Genomic DNA, 18,192 nt, shown 5'->3' with positions numbered 1-18,192 from the left:
TAAAATCAATCGCTGTATAGGCAATTGCAATTGCGCAACAATTTCCACAACAAAGTATTGTAGATTGACAGTTCTTTCTACTTCAGAGAAAATAGTTTTTATTGCTTTTTATTTAGAATTAATAGTTTTAAGCCTAAATTGAAGGCTGGCACATCATGTGAAATCCTTTTTGACCGTAACAAAGTTTTTCATGAATTTGTATGCAACCACCATCTCTCCTGAAACAATTCCCTCATCTCCACTTGTCTGAATGCAAAAAAAATCTATTTGTTCAACATTTTATGCAGCGAATGAATGACCACCTGGACCTGTTGCTGTGAAAAACATTTGAATCAATCTGATATGCTCACTAACTCTCTCAGTCATATCACTTTTATCCTGTTTTTATTGTAAAGGTTTGTAATTCAAGTCCATAAATCTGCCATCATAAACTCACATTCTGCAGTCGTGTTACAACTGCATTAGTAATTCTTCACACAAGTAACATCAAATTGGTATTCGAATGCAACGAAACTTTAAAATCAAACTAGGTAGCTTGTGGCGATATATGCAAAAGATTCATGAAATTAAGTTTTAAATTAGTATTAGTAAAAAATAACTGAAATATTATTTCTTTAGCAATACTAAAGAAATATTATTTCTTATTATTTATTTATTATTTCTTATAATAAATAGCATTGCGGTTTCATAACTCACTTTAGTGATACTAACTGAAATATTGCTTCTTTCTCTTAATCGATTGTTATAGAAAGCTTGGGAAATAGCCTATAGCTTTTATCTGAAAAAAAAAGAAAAAAGAAAATAAATACTAGATCACATTATCCATTTTCAGAATAATGGAGAAATCCACCAACAACGAATTTCAGCATCACTTAAAAGGCTACCCACCCTGTGGACAAATACTCTGAGATGGTTTAGAGAGATTCAAGCAGTTGTTCTGACAAAAAATATGTTCCGAATAAACTACAGCTATCACACTATAATCTTCCTCTCTGCAACTGTATATCCATTTTCTTCAGCTACTGTGTGTTGTTCGAATGGTTTATCCTCAGACTTAAACAATGATGATGTACCTCAAGACTGTTCTTTTGCTCACTCTCTTCAATCATATGCCAAACTTCGCATTTCTCCTTCTTCTTTCACATACTATGCAATGTGGAAATATTTAGGACCTCAATATCATTCTCCGATGCTACTAATGACCTTGTCAAAACTCAGCCCTTCCAAAAAATCAATTCAGCTTCATTTCTTAAAAATATATATATATATATATATTTCAACTATTGTTAAATTGTGTTAAATGCGCATATTCTCCAGTCCGTTGACTGGTTTTGCAGGATGAAAAGTCCGAACTTCCGTAATGGAAATCTTTCCACCTCCATGTCAAATCGACAAACTCCCCTTCAGTGTTGAAAAGTCCTTATAAAGATTTTCTTGTCGTAGAATGGATTCAAACCCAGGTGTTTTCAACCTTCGCCATTGTTCATTTGAATGTGCATTTCAAATGAACAATCTGCTAAAATTGAGTTGTAATCAACATCAGTTTTCGGTTAAATCTTCACACTTACCTCCTCATTTACTTCTGCAAAACTCGAATGAGGAATCTACAGTGTTGAAATTAAAATGTCAGAGTGAGATATTTCGGAATGAATGAATGAAAACAACCTGTAACTTCCCCACTGATGGATGAAAACCTCTCCCATTGCGGGAGACGGTTGGGTCTACTTCTCCCATAGTGACATACTCCATCTTGGGAGAGTGTATACCTATTTGTCTGGATGAATGCTTTCCACCAACATCGAACTAAACATAACCAATATCTAACTAAAGAGCGTTCTTTCTAACTAACAGCTATCAGGACAACTATCAATTTTGATAAAATTGATAGTTGTCCTGCCACAAAAAATGACTGCTACATTTGGGAGGGATCAAAGAGGAAATCGGGTGTACCTTGAAGAATCGGTTTCTCGACAAATATCCGTGAGGTAAGAAATTCCTAACCCTTTAGTTAGAAAGAAAGATCAAAGTTTTAATTTTGTCCAGAACATGAACCTTTATCAGGGATTTTCAAAAAAAAAGTGAGTTATCCCCTCTCATACGGCAGAAAAACTTTACCACCTCATATTTTTCATCCCACAACCAAGTGAACCGATCAGGAGAACACGAGTAATTTATACACCAAAATGCATTTAGGAATAAGCCAATCTTGGCAGGTGGTAGGCCTTAAATGCCTGTAAGTACCTCGAATTATTATTATTGTCTGAAAAAATAAAAAACGGAGATGTAAATTTCGTGGAAAACTAAAACACAGTTAAGCATGATAAAAAAAAAAAACAACGGAACAAAAAAGTCATAACGAATAATAAATTAATAAAATGCAGGAAATGCTTATGAATAAAAATGTACTGTATTGTTGCAAAAATAAATAAATGAAAAATGTTCTTTTCGACACAGTGATCTACAGAAAGTAAATGGATGAAAATGAATATGAGGAGAGGAATGGGCCCACAGCATTCACATAACGTCTGTCAAGGACTCTCCTGTCGTGAACTCTACATATACGAGGGTGATCTGAAAAGTTCTCGGCTTCGACCATAGATGGCAACACTATCAGCAAGATTTTTTTTTCTAAGTAGGTACATCTGTCATAAGTATCCATGTGAAATTGCAAGTTATTCTATCAAGTAGTTTGTTTTATACAGCTGTCTGAAGCAAAAGTGTTGTCTGTATCCCTCGAAATGGATAAAATTGAGTATCGTGCGGTTATAAAATTCTTTGTAAAAGAAGATTTAACGCCAAAAGAAATTCAGTCGAAGTTCATAAAAGTTTACTGGCACTCTTCTCCTTCTTGTCGACAATTAATAAATTGGCTGCTGAGTTTAAACGTGGCCGTACCAGCCTTGAAGATGATCCACGTGAAGGACCTCCAAAAAGTGTAACAAAACACCAAAAATCATTGATCAAGTACACGATATGGTATTGGATGACCGGCGACTCAAAGTGCGTGAAATTGCTGAGACTATAGGCATTTCAATATATTTTGCATGAAGAACTGCAAATGAAGAAGCTTTGCGCAAGATGGGTGCCGCGCTTGCTCACAGCAGATCAAAAACGCACTCGCTTGAAAATCTCTGAACAGTGCTTGGAGCGTTTTAACAAGAATAAAACTGATTTTGTGCGTTGATTTATTACTATGGATGAGACTTGGATTCACCATTACACACCAGAATCCAAACAGTAGTCAGAAGCCGGTTGTTCCGCGCCAAAGAAGACAAAGTCGGTTCCATCAGCAGGAAAGGTCATGGCATCGGTGTTTTGGGATGCTAATGGCATTTCGTTTATTAATTATCTTGAAAAGGGTAAAACAATATTATTCAAGGAATATTATTCCCATCTTTTAACCAGACTAGACGAAAAAATTCGTGAGAAAAGATCCGGTTTGCAGAAGAAAAAAATCATCTTTCATCAGGACAATGCACCTGCCCACAAAGGTGAAAATTAAGGGATCTGCACTATGAATTGTTGGAACATCCCCCCCCTCCCCCTATTAACCAGATTTGGCTCCCTCTAACTTCTATTCTCTTCCCAAAACTAAAACTCTGCCTCGCTGGTCAGCAGCGTTTTTCTTCGAATCAAGAGGTGATTGCAGCTGTAGAGGGGTATTTTGCAGATCTTACTGCGAATTACTACAGGGACGGGATAATGACGCTGGACCATCGCTGGAATAAATGCATTAGTCTTAAGGGAGATTATGTTGAAAAATAAAAATAATTTTGAAATTATAAATTCGTTTTTTCATTGTTAGGTCGAGAACTTTTCAGACCACCTCGTATATTTAATTCTCTGTATTCTCTGGAAAAAAGAAAGCACGAATTTTGATATACTTATCATTAAATTGTAAAATATATATAAAAGATTTATAGTCAAAATAAAATTGGACTGGGCTGTTTCTTCCTTCGCATAAGGAAGAAGTAAAATAACGCGAATTGTGTGGGAAACAATATTCGAAACGTTTGTCCGAAATGACATCATTTTAGCAGCCGAAATACAAACATCGTTACTGTACCCATGGAAGAAGTGATTGTGCATTGGAATGATTATGTGCAAATTGTGGCTAGCCTATAAAATGATTTGTCAAAAGGTACTTTATTATATATACAGTATATACATAAAAAATTGTTCAGACGTAAAATCTTATTAAGAACTAAACTTTATATCTACTTTGATATGGAACAACTATTCTTTTGTATGAATCGGAAAAATTCTATGAGAGACTATATTTGAAACAGTAAGCAACTCGAAGGTTGTATACTGCTGTCAAATACAGATGAAGGGAGCATTTCTGTGAAATTAAGCAGCTACGTTTATATTACAATGAGCTAATGCGTGATGTACATAAAGATGGCTTGAGCAGGATTTATATTCAAAGAACAATTAAATTAAGAATAAATTACGTAATTAAAGGATCGATTATCATTATAGTGATCGGAGGAGACCTTCTTCTGTGGAATCTGTTTCGCTTTTACAAAGAAAAAATTTCCATCTGAAATTTCTACAAAAGCAAACACGCTCTTTGTCATGCATGAAAGCCTTCACTTGTACTGAAAACGTTTTTCATTAACTCGAACTAGATAAATTCATTATGTTAATTAGAACAAATGGAGAAAGCATATATACTGACGATATAATAACAGAAGGGCGTATCCTTTTGATAACGAAGGCCAATTCCAGTAACTTAACGTTTTGAGACATGGCATGTTGGAATTTATACCTCTAAAAATCTCAAAATAATTTATGGATGAATTAAAATGACATCTGGTGTTTTTACTTGTGTCTTGATTAACTAAATGTACTTTTTTGTCGGTCTCATTAACACCGCTATGATTTTCTTGCTAAATATTCAATGTCTCGAATTTCTTACCTCATGAATATTTGTCGAGAAAGACACCGATTCCTTAAGGTACACTTGATTTCCTCTTTGATCCCTCTCAAAAGTAGCAGTCATTTCTTCATTTCTTGTGTTAGGACAACTACTGTTTATAGCAGGATGGATTCGATATTCGAAGGTCTGCAGATTGAAATTAAAATAGTTTCAAGTATATAAAAGAAGTGAGATTGTTTAAGGCTTTCCCGAAAGATTGCACGCACGCACGGACACACACACACACACACACACACACACACACACACACACACACACACACACACACACACACACACACACACACACACACACACACACACTTCGCAATCTACAAAGCCTGCTCCAGAGATGAAACTTTTTCATGCCACTTCAAGCCTCCAATGGTTTCACACCGGACCATGAAACTAACCACTTAAATAACTCACAGGTATCTTTGATCATAGTAGGATTCAAACCTACAGTCTGCTACTTAGAAGGCGTACATTAATCACTCGATCAACCAGACCGACAACAAAATTGCATATACAACAAATATACATACAAACAAACGAACGAGATTTTATACGTTTTACCAAGCAATTTTATAAACTTGGTTTTAATCCTTTTTCCCAAGTAAGCAAACAAGCAGGTAAGTTTTTTAAAAAAAACTTTCTAAATAAACGCATATATAGGATGAGTGCATGTACGCCATTTGTGGATAAAATGCAAATTAAGACAGTAGATGTTTGTGAAAATACAAGGCATTTATTTCTCAGTTGATTATAATTGCGCTACAGACAAAATACAAAATACATAACACAGCTGGAGTTCTATATCGTGATACATATAGATGGAATGTTCGCTACTACACGTAAATAACACTTATAAAATGCAATAAATTAAATAACCCATCCACCCCTCGCAGTGGCATCAGGGTAATAATAGTGGTGATTTTCTTCTTTTTACGAATAACACTATGTGATGGCAGTAGCATTCTATAGAGAAAAATATGAATTTGCCAAACAAGCGAATAAAAACAGATAAAAAGGCAACACATATAAAAAATGTGCAGTGCAATCTTAAAAATCTTTAATATCTTTGTTTAATAGATGTCAATGGAAAAGACGGTATGGAATGTCAATTTTAAGACTTTTTTTTCCTGCAGAAATATACAGAAAATAACAAAAAAAAAGTAATAAACAATTAACACATTACACAAATACTTTACTGTGATATATCAAAATAATTATTTGTGGACAATGTCTTCAACAATTTTTATTTTAGAATTGGAGAGTTAATAATTATACGAAAATACATTTTATAATAGGAAACAGACATGAATTTTTAAAAAAATATGGAATTAGGTCTTCCATCCTAAGAAGCCGTAAAATATTTTTTTTGTAAAAAATAGGTACCTTATTCTTTTTTTCTAAAAAATAATGCAGATTCCTAATATTTCTCAACATTGCTTGGAATGCTTTTCATAAATTCTTATATATAAAACGTGCTTTGTAAGATATAATCTAATGTACCAAAAATAATATATTCTATAGAGCATTATCATTTATTATATTCACATATATGAAAGGCGAAGGAGATATTTAATAAAAATTATTAAAATAATAATGGTCCCTTGACTTGATATTTTAGTACAAAAATATGTTTATTTTTAAAAATAGCCATTTTTTTTAAATATTGACGATTTCAAGCTTTTCTAAAGTAGCTAGCCATGCACTTTGATTTGGAAATCATACGCACTTCCATCAAAAAAGTCTGTAAAACAATTGCCACATAATATGACATATTCATTTGGAAAAGAAGTTGTTTAAGGTATTACAATATCTACCATTACACTCGGATTGAATATTAGTTCGAAGACTGGTTATCAGCAAACCACCTTAACTTTTCGTGTGTTTTTTCTGAGAATAACTCCTTGTGTTTTCCTAAGGTTCATCTATGATTATATAAAATTACCATTAAAAATTATAAGTTGATTACAAACTTCGAATTTTATTACAATTAAAGCATTTTATTTTCACTATTTTCAATATCTTAGAATTTTTATATCTCAAGGAAAAATGTAACTTTTTTATATGACGCCACACAAGAAAAAAAATCTAGCTTCGACACTTAAAAGTGGCAATCGATGTAAGAACAGAAACAGATAATGAAAAAGATTCGCAAAACTTTAGACAATGTTTTTTTTTTCCTGATATAATTGTGCGCAGAGTCCACCAGTATTTATTATTATTATTATTATTTTATTGATCTCGTACATGAGAAGTGAAAGAGCATATAAGCATATTATTGCCGCGTGTTGGTTGCAGGTTAGGATTGAGAAAGAAGTTTGCTAACATTTTTCGTGAAAAGTTTCAGGTCGTAGTGAGAAAAACTTTCGGAGGACAGAGATAGATCGAACAGTAAGTTCGATGTGTTTGCAGTTGTAGAAAAGGGATGTTGGTCAGCCGCTGCTCTTGTTTTAACAAGCCCGACAAAAAAAGTGGAGAAGAAAATTTTTTTCTAATACAAATCCCACTCACTACTGTCGTAAATCCATAGAACATTAGTTGAAAGAATTAGGTTACAGATCAAATAGTCCAGAACATTGCTCTAGAGACCAAACGTAGGAACTTTATCACATCAGGTAATGAAAATCATCTACCGTCTATTGATCGGAGAGCAAGGACGCTACTCATGTGATTATATTGTATATAAAGATATGTTATGATAATATTTGTAGGAACGATAAATACGTAAACTGCAACTTAAACACAATAATTAAAAAAAAGTGGCCAGTGATGATGTGTTTTAATTTTAAATGTGTGTATTTAAACTATGTTTACTTTAAAAATCTGTAGAAGTTGAAAGGAAAGTAGCATTATGGAACAATGCATGGGTCAAATGAGGATTCTCTATTGCTTTCGATCACTCCAAGGAGCAAAGCACGTGCAAGTAATTTCGTGAGTATAAAGGATCACCAACTGACCGAAGTACGAGCCGATTCAACAAGATAGTTGAGTTGAAATAATACTGGCGTAGGGTTTTTCGCTTGTTGCTGATGTTGCAATCACTTTTTCTGAAAATGTTTGCACCTCTGGAAGCAAACTGACTTTTCCAGGTCAGAGTTAGTTGGCTAAATAGTATCAAAGAGACGAGTTTAATCTTTCAAATGTATATTTTCAGACTTTTTTGTCTATCTATTGGAGAAAAAAAATTAAGAAAACGGGGAGGGGGGTGAGATAACCTGTATGAGCCACCTAATAGCTGCAGTCGATGAAAACGAACTCTCGTACTAGACAAATTCAGTACAGGTTCTCACAGAATGCATGCGAACAATAGTTTTCGTGTTATCCGTCATCAAATAATTCAAAACTATTCAAATTCGCAGTCGGTATTTTAATTTCATTTGTATAAAATACAAAAGAGGGTATCCCACTTTATTAGTGAAATTCACATCTATTCAGTAAAGTTAAAAACCCATTGAACTCATTTTTCGTCATCTGTATTCATCGTATTAATGCTGCCTTCTAAAAATGAAATAGAAATAATGTTAAAGATTCCTGTGCTAAGCGTAAATATTCGTCTGATCCATTTAAGTTTATTTAGAAACCTCTGTGGAATCACGTTTCCATTATAAGTCTCAATCCTAAAAATATTTCGTATCTATTACAGCCTTGCTTCAAAGGTATGCTTTTTTTTTTCATAATATGGTTCAGACTTATAATGGAAAAATGCTATTGAAAATATTTCTAAATACTAAATAAACTTGAATGGTTCGATGTATAGTTCATTCGTTAGATTTAATTAAATATTTCTCATTTAGTGAACATTTATTTAATCAAAATTTCTAATTCCTATCTTCTTTTAAGCAATTAACTTAACTAATGATATCGTTGATTAATTGCATCATCATATGTTCGAATATAAAAAGAATATTGCAAATTATGATCAGCAACAGTCTAATTTCTTTATTAAAAAAGTGGCTTATTTTTTCACTTGATCTGTTGGTATGTTATTTATTATGCAATGGATAATCATAGTACTCATAAAAATTTTAAATATTAAAAAAAAAGCAGATTTGAACGTAATCATTTAGACTAAACAACGTATAACGTGGTTGTAATGATACATGATTACAATATGATCCTTCCATCGATATGAAAGATAGTGTACAGTGAGCCTTAGGAAAATATACGGTATTGTTATGTAAGAAATATCTATCATTTGCTTATGAAAATCTACAAAAAGTTTCAGTTTGAAACCACTTAAAGCGATATGCAAGTGTTGAATTTGCAAGAAAATTTATCGCTATACGTCCTTACGATATAAAAGTACAAACATTTATTATGATACACGTTGTTTCATTAGGCTATATAATCTCGCAATTTTAATGTTGCAATTATTATTTGGAAAGTAACTCCATTTCCATCTTTAACTAGTGACAGTATATAGTATTATTATAACAATGCAATTATTATTACTATAATAATATTATAGAACAGAAAATAGGAGACAACTGAAAATCAAGTACACTGTATTGCCAACATTGTTTCATAATGTTTACAATGATTAAGTTATTAAAAATGTGGATTGTCGCCACCTATTGGTGCGCAATGGAATTATTAAAATTTACTGATTTACCAACATGCTCTTGTATTACAATACATGCGATCGTGAATTGTTAAAAAAAAAAAAAACAGTTGGTTAAACAGCTTTCGAAATGGAGTGATGCCTTCTGAAACACTACTGTAGTAATTCTAATAAAAAAAATCTAACTTTATTTGGATTTTCTCAATATTTTAAAACCTCTATAGGTTATTTTTTCGAAGAATTAATGTTTACTTATATTGTACGCATATTTCCAAATTTAAATGATTTTTTTTTTATATTCAGTAATTTCACTTGAATTTCCTTAAATGTCAAAACAAAACTAAAGTGTTTTGCTGTATACGATTTTGAAATATGTACCAATTTTGTAGTCACATTCAATTTTTTTTTTAAAAAAAAAAGTACTCGAATTCTAATTTATGATGTTATTACGTGTGGAGAAAAAGAGCGTTTAGCTTTGCACAATATATAGCTGTAAAATATAAGTGTGGACAAGCCTTTTACACAGAAGCAGCCTTAAAAAAGTATTATATATTTGACATCTTTACTTTCTAATAACCAAATTTAAGAATACTGAAACATTTTATGTTTCTATGCACACCTAGATAAATGCTTTTACGTCATTTTATTGGCTAAACTGTGCGAATATCCAGGTCAGTCGAATGAATGTTTTTTTTTTCTTTCTGTCTATTAAGGAAATGCAAATTCTTTTAGCAATTATAGCTTCTCCTTGTCTCTTCGACACAAACATGAAACGTTACATATTGGGGACATAATTTACATATCTCTAATGACAGGATTGCATTCTCAACAACTTACGGTGATGTTGAGCACAGCGACATGTTGAAGTTCAAACAAACGAGTGTAAGGGAACAAATGTTTTCGATATCATTGCGAAATATTAGCAATATATATATATATATATAGCTTTAAGGAAAGATAATCAATTATATGTAAAATATGAAATTTTGCATGGTAAAATTGTTCAAATTTACTCGGTAAAAATTTTCAAATTTTATTTAATAGATATTTTAATAGATTAATTATGATAAATGTTTAGTCTAATTATGAATAGGTTTTAGAAAGAGTAATAAAGTATATATTATTGCTTTTCTTTTATATTACTTAACGTTGTTTTACTAGCTTACAATGTTTCATGTTCTGAAAGGTATACGCTTTGTAAAAGAGTGTAACCATCAGTTCGATTTCCTTTTTCTAATTTGTGTTGGAATATGTTGTGCGATTCCCCTCGAAATGTTAAAAACATCCCAAATGGTATATTTCCAGACCATACTGTAAATCTAGCCATAATTTTGTGCTGAACTTAGTATCACTAGTTTCATGAGCTTGCGATATGTTGGTTACCCGTGCTTACATATAAGATGCACTTCGTTAATGAAATATTTCATTATTTCTTAAATATAAGCGATTTTTGTATAGCTATGATAGTTCATTAAAATGACAATTCAAATGCATCAATCAATTTAAAAAAGTGTACGCCATATCTAGCTTAAATACTACAATAATAAGTCATTCTATTACTGACTGAAGTTTGACTTGTGTTTACAAAAATGTTTCAGCCGTTATATTTCCAAGTATATTCTAACTAAACGTATTTTAAACCTTTCAACGAACAAATCTATTATATTAATATAGTGGGTTTGTTTGTTCATACTAATATTGATGATTGTAATGATTTAAGAAATAATTATAGCTGAACGGCTAAACAAACGTTTTTATACATACTTACGCGACTTGAAGTGGGTCAACTAACGCCACCTGCTTCTTGTGGAAATATACTTTTATATAATGAAAAAATATATATTGTTTTTCAATTCAGTCAGCGCTGGTATCCTCAACTCTTTGCTCGTAAAAAAACAATAAATGCAGTATTTTAGATTATTAGCTACTTCCTCAGAAAATCATTACATTGCTTTTAAAACCGACGTCGTTTCTAATGCTAGAAATTCTTATAATTACATTGCTTAAAATTATCTGAGCCATTTAGGTAGAAAGTTTTTTGTAAAATTTGCTAAAATCCTTGGCCTTTTAACCGATATCTAGAAAGCAAATAATAGTGCTTTAGATCCCGTCATCAGTTTAAAAAATTCGTTTGATACTATTGCTAATTACTAATATTTTTAAATCGCTAACACTTAATTTCTTTTATTGTAACAAACGGTGTGTATGATTTATATCTAGAAATAATGTTTAGTTCTTTAATTCTTTTCCAGAATTAAGGCTTTGAAAATATTTATTGATAGGGGATATGTTTAGGTTTCCTAGATCTTCAAGTTAGAAAATTCCTTTCTTAAAATAATCAGAATGTATTGAATAAAAGAAGTTGCCAGCTTAAACTTCTTAATTAAATGCATGCAGTTGAACTTAATGAAACTGAAATTTTAACGCCTAATTAAATAAACTCAAGATAATGAATGGCTGTTGTATTGTTTTTGAAGGTCATAACTACAATGAACACTTTCTCTAAAGGCACTGTTCGATTATGAAAAGGCAAAAGATTCTAGTTAGCTAGGCTTAAAAGGATCTTGATTTTGATGATGTCGAGATCGTGATTAATACTAGATACTCCGTTAGATTTTAGCTTGTTATACAGCTAACATAGCAAAGATTTAAATAAAAGGATTTATAATTAAAAAATAACGCAATTTATGGCATAGTTGAGAAAGAGAATTTAAAAAAATAGTAAATAAATAAATAATCTAATTCTTTTTATTCCCTACTCTTACTTCTCCAAAATTCTTCAAAATCATCTGTAGCAATGAACTTAACTAATGGTGACTGACTGTTTATGAATTTCCAAACGTTTAGGACTGAAAAGGGATTTCATCTACCTTTGAAGAATAAAAATGCGGTAGAGGATTATTTATGTTAAAGCATTACCGGTTCTTCAAAAACAATTTACTAAAACATATGACCAAAATGGTAGAGAAGACTACTGTTGAATGGTGCACGAGTTTCTAAAATGCTGGAAGCTTAGTTCACGTTACGGCACATTGGAAATCTTTTGTTGCAACTTAAACATATCCAGCACCAATCAGTGACATGTTCCTCTACACCAGTTTAGCCATATTTCGAGTTAAGCACTTTTATTTAAAAAGAAACTTTATCTTCCTTGCTCAACTAGCAGTAAATTTTGTTATTCAAGTGTATCATACGCAATTCTTTTCCATTAGCTTATTAAATATACTTGTTTTCTTAAAGCCTTTAAAGCGTGGGTATAAATATGTTCATGTCTTACCTAGTAGACAATCCGCATTTCTTACAAACAAAAAAATATATAATTTTATAAGCTCTGTACGTTCATGGAACCTTGATTGTCTCGAGAAATGAATGGAGGTGATGAACCTCAATCATGGCTATAAATTGAAGCGATTAAGTCACAATGAAAATTTTTGACTATGGGAAGAATCAGAAATCAAATTCTCTCCGAAATTAAAGTGAAATGACTTGTGGTCCTTGACAGAGGGATGTCTCACTAAAAAGGCAGGAATGTGTCCACGCGAGAGTTGAACCAATGATAGCTAAGACGGAGGAAATCTCCTTGACATTCATTTTCTCTTCAACTGGAAGACGTCAGTATTCAAATCATTCGTCGTAACTATGAAACAAGAATGTTCGCTTCTCCCAACAGGAGTCGTCATACGAAAATGTAAATAATGCTCAGAGTATCCACCAACTCATGGAAATGAAAACGGTTCTCTTCAACATTGCTATCTATCACGTGGTCATGTTGCAGAACGACCGTTGCCACCACACGTCAATGCGAGAGTAGAAGACATCGGAGAAGTCATCTTAGTCCCTTTGTCCTTGTTTTTGCATTTGTTCGAAGACGGAGATTTTCGGGACCCTCCTGGACTTCGGTTTCTTACATGCGAATGAGCTCCGTTACTTGTAGTAAGACCAAGTTCTTTGGCTTTCTGTCTTTCTTGTATTTTCTGTCGGAGAGTAAGAAGAGTTGATGGACTCGCTCCCGTACCATGCTTTACGTGTTTTCCGGTTAATGCCCGCACTGGTCGTTTTTTCAAGTTGTTCGGATCGGAGAGACTGTTTTCGTCCTGTACTAGCAATTCGCCAACTACTTTCTGATCATTGGATATCGAGTGTAATCTCGATGACCTAATTGGAGATGGTGATGTTGGAGGTGACACTACACTATTATCGTTCAGTCCCGTTAGATCCTGTCTTCTTTCGATTCCCAGATGTCGTTTGAGTAATTCGTGGTCTTGGAATTTGTGCATTAGATGAGTATAGAAGCCGTACACGTTCCATGGAAATCCAGCAGGAGCCATGTGACGTAGACGCTCTAGAAATGTGCCCTGATCCGCGTAAGAAAGTGGACCCATCCCTGCTGAAGCAGAAGACAGTTTCATTGAGATGTCATTCTGTGCACAGTAATCTGGAACTGGCATGTTCCGTCGTAGTGAAGATTCCGAAAGAGATCTTCCACATTTCAGACGTTTATGGTCGTTAAGACGAGTGATGGGACAACGTAGAATCTTTCGATCTGAATCGAGGGGATTTTCAGTGTCGTCTTCGGCATCGCTAGCATCCCTCATTTTACGCTTGAGATCTTGTTCATTTGACTCATCGCTATCAGTCCACTCCTGTCTTGATGTAGAACGATGCAAAGATAACATCTCACTGTCTGATTTGTAGCCAGACTGGTGTCGAGTGCCTCCTTCATTTGTCTTGCAGTTAAGCTGAGAACAACTTAGTGACCTCATCGTTAACGAACGCTTACTTCGTTTTCTGTAATTTTCTAAGACTTTTCTGTTTAGTTGGTTTCGTAGCGGACTTTCGGTCAAAGTAGATGGCGCTTCTGATTCACAGTTTCGTTGGTGTTCTTCGACCGTCGTCAATGGAGAATCCGAGCTCCACTTCATGCGCAGATCAGTTAAATTGGAGTTACACCTGCGCAGTTGATCGGCCCTCATAACATATTCTTCCGGATACGTATCAAACGGAGGACTACGTCTGGCGGAGAAATAACGTGCCGCGATATCCTTTCTGTCATCAGAAATACCATTAGAATTCGCTTCGCCTTCGGAATTTTTGCAACCTAAACTCGAAGCGTCGCCCATTCCATACAGAGCAGGATTAATAGGCACTGGTATGTGTGCCCCGTGGGGAGTTTTCAGAAGGGCATAGGTTACACCGAACTGATCACAAAGCAATGGACCAAGATGACTGAATGCTAATGGATTGAGAAGAAATTGGTTAGCCATTGTTAGTGGCGAGTAGCCTCCATATCGGTCTACACTAGGAGATGTACTACTTAATCTTTTCACCAACTCTTCGTTGCCCAGAAAAAACATGGGGTGAACTGGTGGGGGTGTTGCACTAATTGTTGACCATTTTTGCCAATTTTTCAGCCATTCATTCTCTCCAGATTCAGCCTGAATCGTCGGGGCTTCGGGTTTTCCATGATTCCCATTAAGCAGGTTGCTCTCCTCTGATGAGTGCCTACTCAGAGCTGGCTTTTTCCGGAGATCAATGGGCGAGTCATTGTCGTCAAAGTTTCCCATGATGCGATTATTTTTAAATTGATCGTGTTCAAAATCGATCTGTCCTGGCGATGCAAAAGTCAGAGGGTCATCATGACCCTTCATCTTCCGTACTACCGTTACCAGCCGAGAATCGTTAATAAGCTCTAAACATACCTTGCTTCACGAGTCCGCTTCTCGTGCGTAATCATGACGACACGTGTTTTACTTCACCCAGGTAAACGTCCCCCAGTTGCTAGAATTATGAGCTCAGGTAGACGCATTAACAGCAATCTCTTTAATCCAGTAACCCATCCACGTTCAGACGGTTTGACTGTTGACCTCAAGGCAAACGTACTAAAGGCAACTGCACTTTCCCCTATTCTGACCGGTATCCAAGGACGTTGGAACGAATGCCCTAACCTGGGCTGGTGACACCGTGACCTGAGCAGACGTTGTTCCTTTACCTCTCTGTTCGCCGAGGGAGGGCAATATCACAGCTTATCGTGGACTGATGTCATGGTCGTCTTCAGTTTTCGTTTGGCCTGTGCGATCGATTAGGAGTGGGAATTCTTTGGCATAGTCTGAAAAGAAAAGACACAGTTAGGACTCCAATGGAGGGGAAAATTAAAGCATTACCAAAATAGCAAATTCTAACCAACTGTAATCAATCTTAGCAATATTTTTTGATTCACTAAAAGGATTTGATTTCACTGATTTACGTAGTAACTAAGTATAAAATTTTACCGCTTTACTTCTTATATTTATTTATATTTATAGTGATATTGCTTTTGTTTATAAATATATTAATAATAGATTCATCGCATCCATGACAACGCCAATGCAAAAATTAATATTTGTTCGATAATTGCTTCAAATCTCCTTGCATTATTAAGACTTCTCGGTGCACTTTTCCCGATAGTCAGATTCAGTGAAACTTTATGGAGCATCTCCATTAACATTTGGTGAATGTTAACAGACCCAATCGATTAGCATTTATCAAATATTTAATCTCCACAGAAGTTTTACTTCTATTACACAACTTTATTTCTTTCATTCGTTTAGCACATCCTTTATTCTCTTCTTCCTCTGAGAGTTTTTAAGACGAAAAAAAATATCAAAAATAAACAAGAAAATCTTTCGATATTTTGTTTACATGGATTGTGAAATGTGCATGCATTATCCACTTTTGTGGATAATGCATGCACATTTCAGGGAATTTCACAATCTTGAAAGACAAGTAACTAATCTAGTTACTAAATTTTCTACGGAAATTTAACTTTAAAAAAAAAAAAAAAAAAAAGGAATTCACCATAAGAGTATATACATCGATATTCACAAACAGACTGACAACCAGGAAAGCAACCATCTTCTTTAAATTCTGTTATTTATAGTGATATATTACGTTCGGTGATTCTTCAAGCATTATCTCCACCAATGACTTCCAATCTATTTTCAAAAATAAACTGGATTAAAAAATCAAATTCAGACAACAACGAAGAGGACATTTCTCATATTTACAGTTTCTTCCTTTTCAAAGAGTCTCAAATATGGAGTCTCCTTCCTTTGTATGACATCGTAAGTTAAATAAAAATACATAATAACAATATATAAAGATCTTAAATGGGATTTAAGATTTTTATATACATTTATTTCTATTTTTACTTAAGTAATTCTTTTAATTTTACTTAATGAATTTTTAATGTGAAGTTGCTGTTTTTAATGTGAAAATTTCAAAAATTTATAAAAGGTTTTTTACCCTGTGAAGTGGGTATTATGAATAGATCTTTTTCCCTCTTGGCAGCATGTCAGCCTTTCCCAACTTCGTAAAATCTTCTTTATTCGGCTGGAATCATATCATGTCATGTGTATGCAAGTGACCATTAACAGAGAAAAAATGCAATGGTAGAGGCGTGGTGTGGATGGTGAATCACGTAGTGTGTAAGAGTTCTCAGCCGCAAACCAGTCCTAGGACTCCATGGAGATGGCATGCAACTCCATTTCGAATTCAACCAATTCTTTCTTCTCACATATAGATAATTTATGTCATAAAGAATATAACATTTTTTTTTTTTCGTTTACTTAATTTTTTTTATGATTTCTTTCCTCCTTTCCTTGCGCGGTTCATTTGAAAAAGTTAAACAATCCCCTTTATACCGGTTATAAACGAATAGTTGGACGTTCCGAAAGAAAAAAATCTCACAATCGGAAGTAGCTAAAACCAGTTACGATGTGTTACGATGTTAGAAAGATTTTTACAAAATTTATTAAATGCAACTTACTTGACCAATCAATCTTAACAGTAAACAAACAATTTATCTCTCTCTCTCGGAAGAAACTCGGATCTTGAATCTCAAACCCCAAGTGGAATCTATCGCAGAACACACACAGGAGCACATTATTATAAGTACTATAAAAAATGGAATAATTCACTTTCATATTTATTCGTAATTTATACAAACGGAAACTCTGATGAATACTGTCATGTAGAACAGAACGACAACAAATGACAAGGAAGTTTGTGGTGAAACGCATGAGGAGAGTTATCTCAATTAGCATTAGAATCCAAAGAAATAAACCAGTCAATAGTAAATATATATCAGGCTTTCCCAGAACCCTAGTGTTCCGCGAGATCGGAGTGACTGAGAGACACTTGATACATTCTTAATTTAACACTTTCATTGCCAAGCTGAAAATTGGAATTTCGTGTGGTGGCCAAATTTTTTTTATTTTTTTTTATTTAGTTAGCGACGTCCATGCGATAACGCGTGATCGGTCGTTCGGTGAGACCTCTCATCGCGCGATATCGCGTGATTAGCAATGAACGTGTTAAGTTGGTCGGTAGATTCAAAGTTGAATCTACCGACCAACTTCTCTTCCATTCCGCTTATTTCATTTCTTTGGGATAATGTACCCGAAGGACTAGATCACCTTTAGCTGTTCGAGGGATTCTTTTTCTCCTACCCCCCCCTCCCCCAGTTTATAGGTCTGATTGTTGCTAAACATATCAGTCTTTTTGGTAGAATATTATCTTAGACAATTTTAGCGTAAACTGAAGATGACAATGACACAGTTTAAAATATTATTTACATATTTCTTATGTTGTCACCTTTCGTGGTGAATTTCGGTAGAAACTACAACATTGGCGATGGCTAGAGATCGCTCTTTTATTCCTTA

General features: G+C 33.9%; 2 protein-coding genes across 2 annotated transcripts in view; one reads left to right on the top strand and one right to left on the bottom strand.

Moving 5' to 3' along the window:
* LOC150110133 (nicolin-1-like) overlaps positions 1-18,192 on the top strand; it is a 97,409-nt gene that overhangs the window by 58,614 nt on the left and 20,603 nt on the right. The window lies entirely within an intron of this gene.
* On the bottom strand, positions 11,546-15,564 carry LOC150110134 (uncharacterized). Its single transcript, XM_090391634.1, has one exon. The coding sequence runs from the start codon at positions 15,139-15,141 to the stop codon at positions 13,258-13,260; it is 1,884 nt and encodes a 627-aa protein (XP_090247760.1). The 5' UTR covers positions 15,142-15,564; the 3' UTR covers positions 11,546-13,257.

Source organism: Typopeltis vanoorti, chromosome 1 (assembly GCF_054136105.1).
Source record: "Typopeltis vanoorti isolate ZY-2024b chromosome 1, IOZ_Tvanoo_1.0, whole genome shotgun sequence".
Classification (NCBI taxonomy): Eukaryota; Metazoa; Arthropoda; class Arachnida; order Uropygi; family Thelyphonidae; genus Typopeltis; species Typopeltis vanoorti.
The sequence above is the reverse complement of the archived record's forward strand: the minus strand, read 5'-3'. Positions and strand labels throughout refer to the sequence as shown.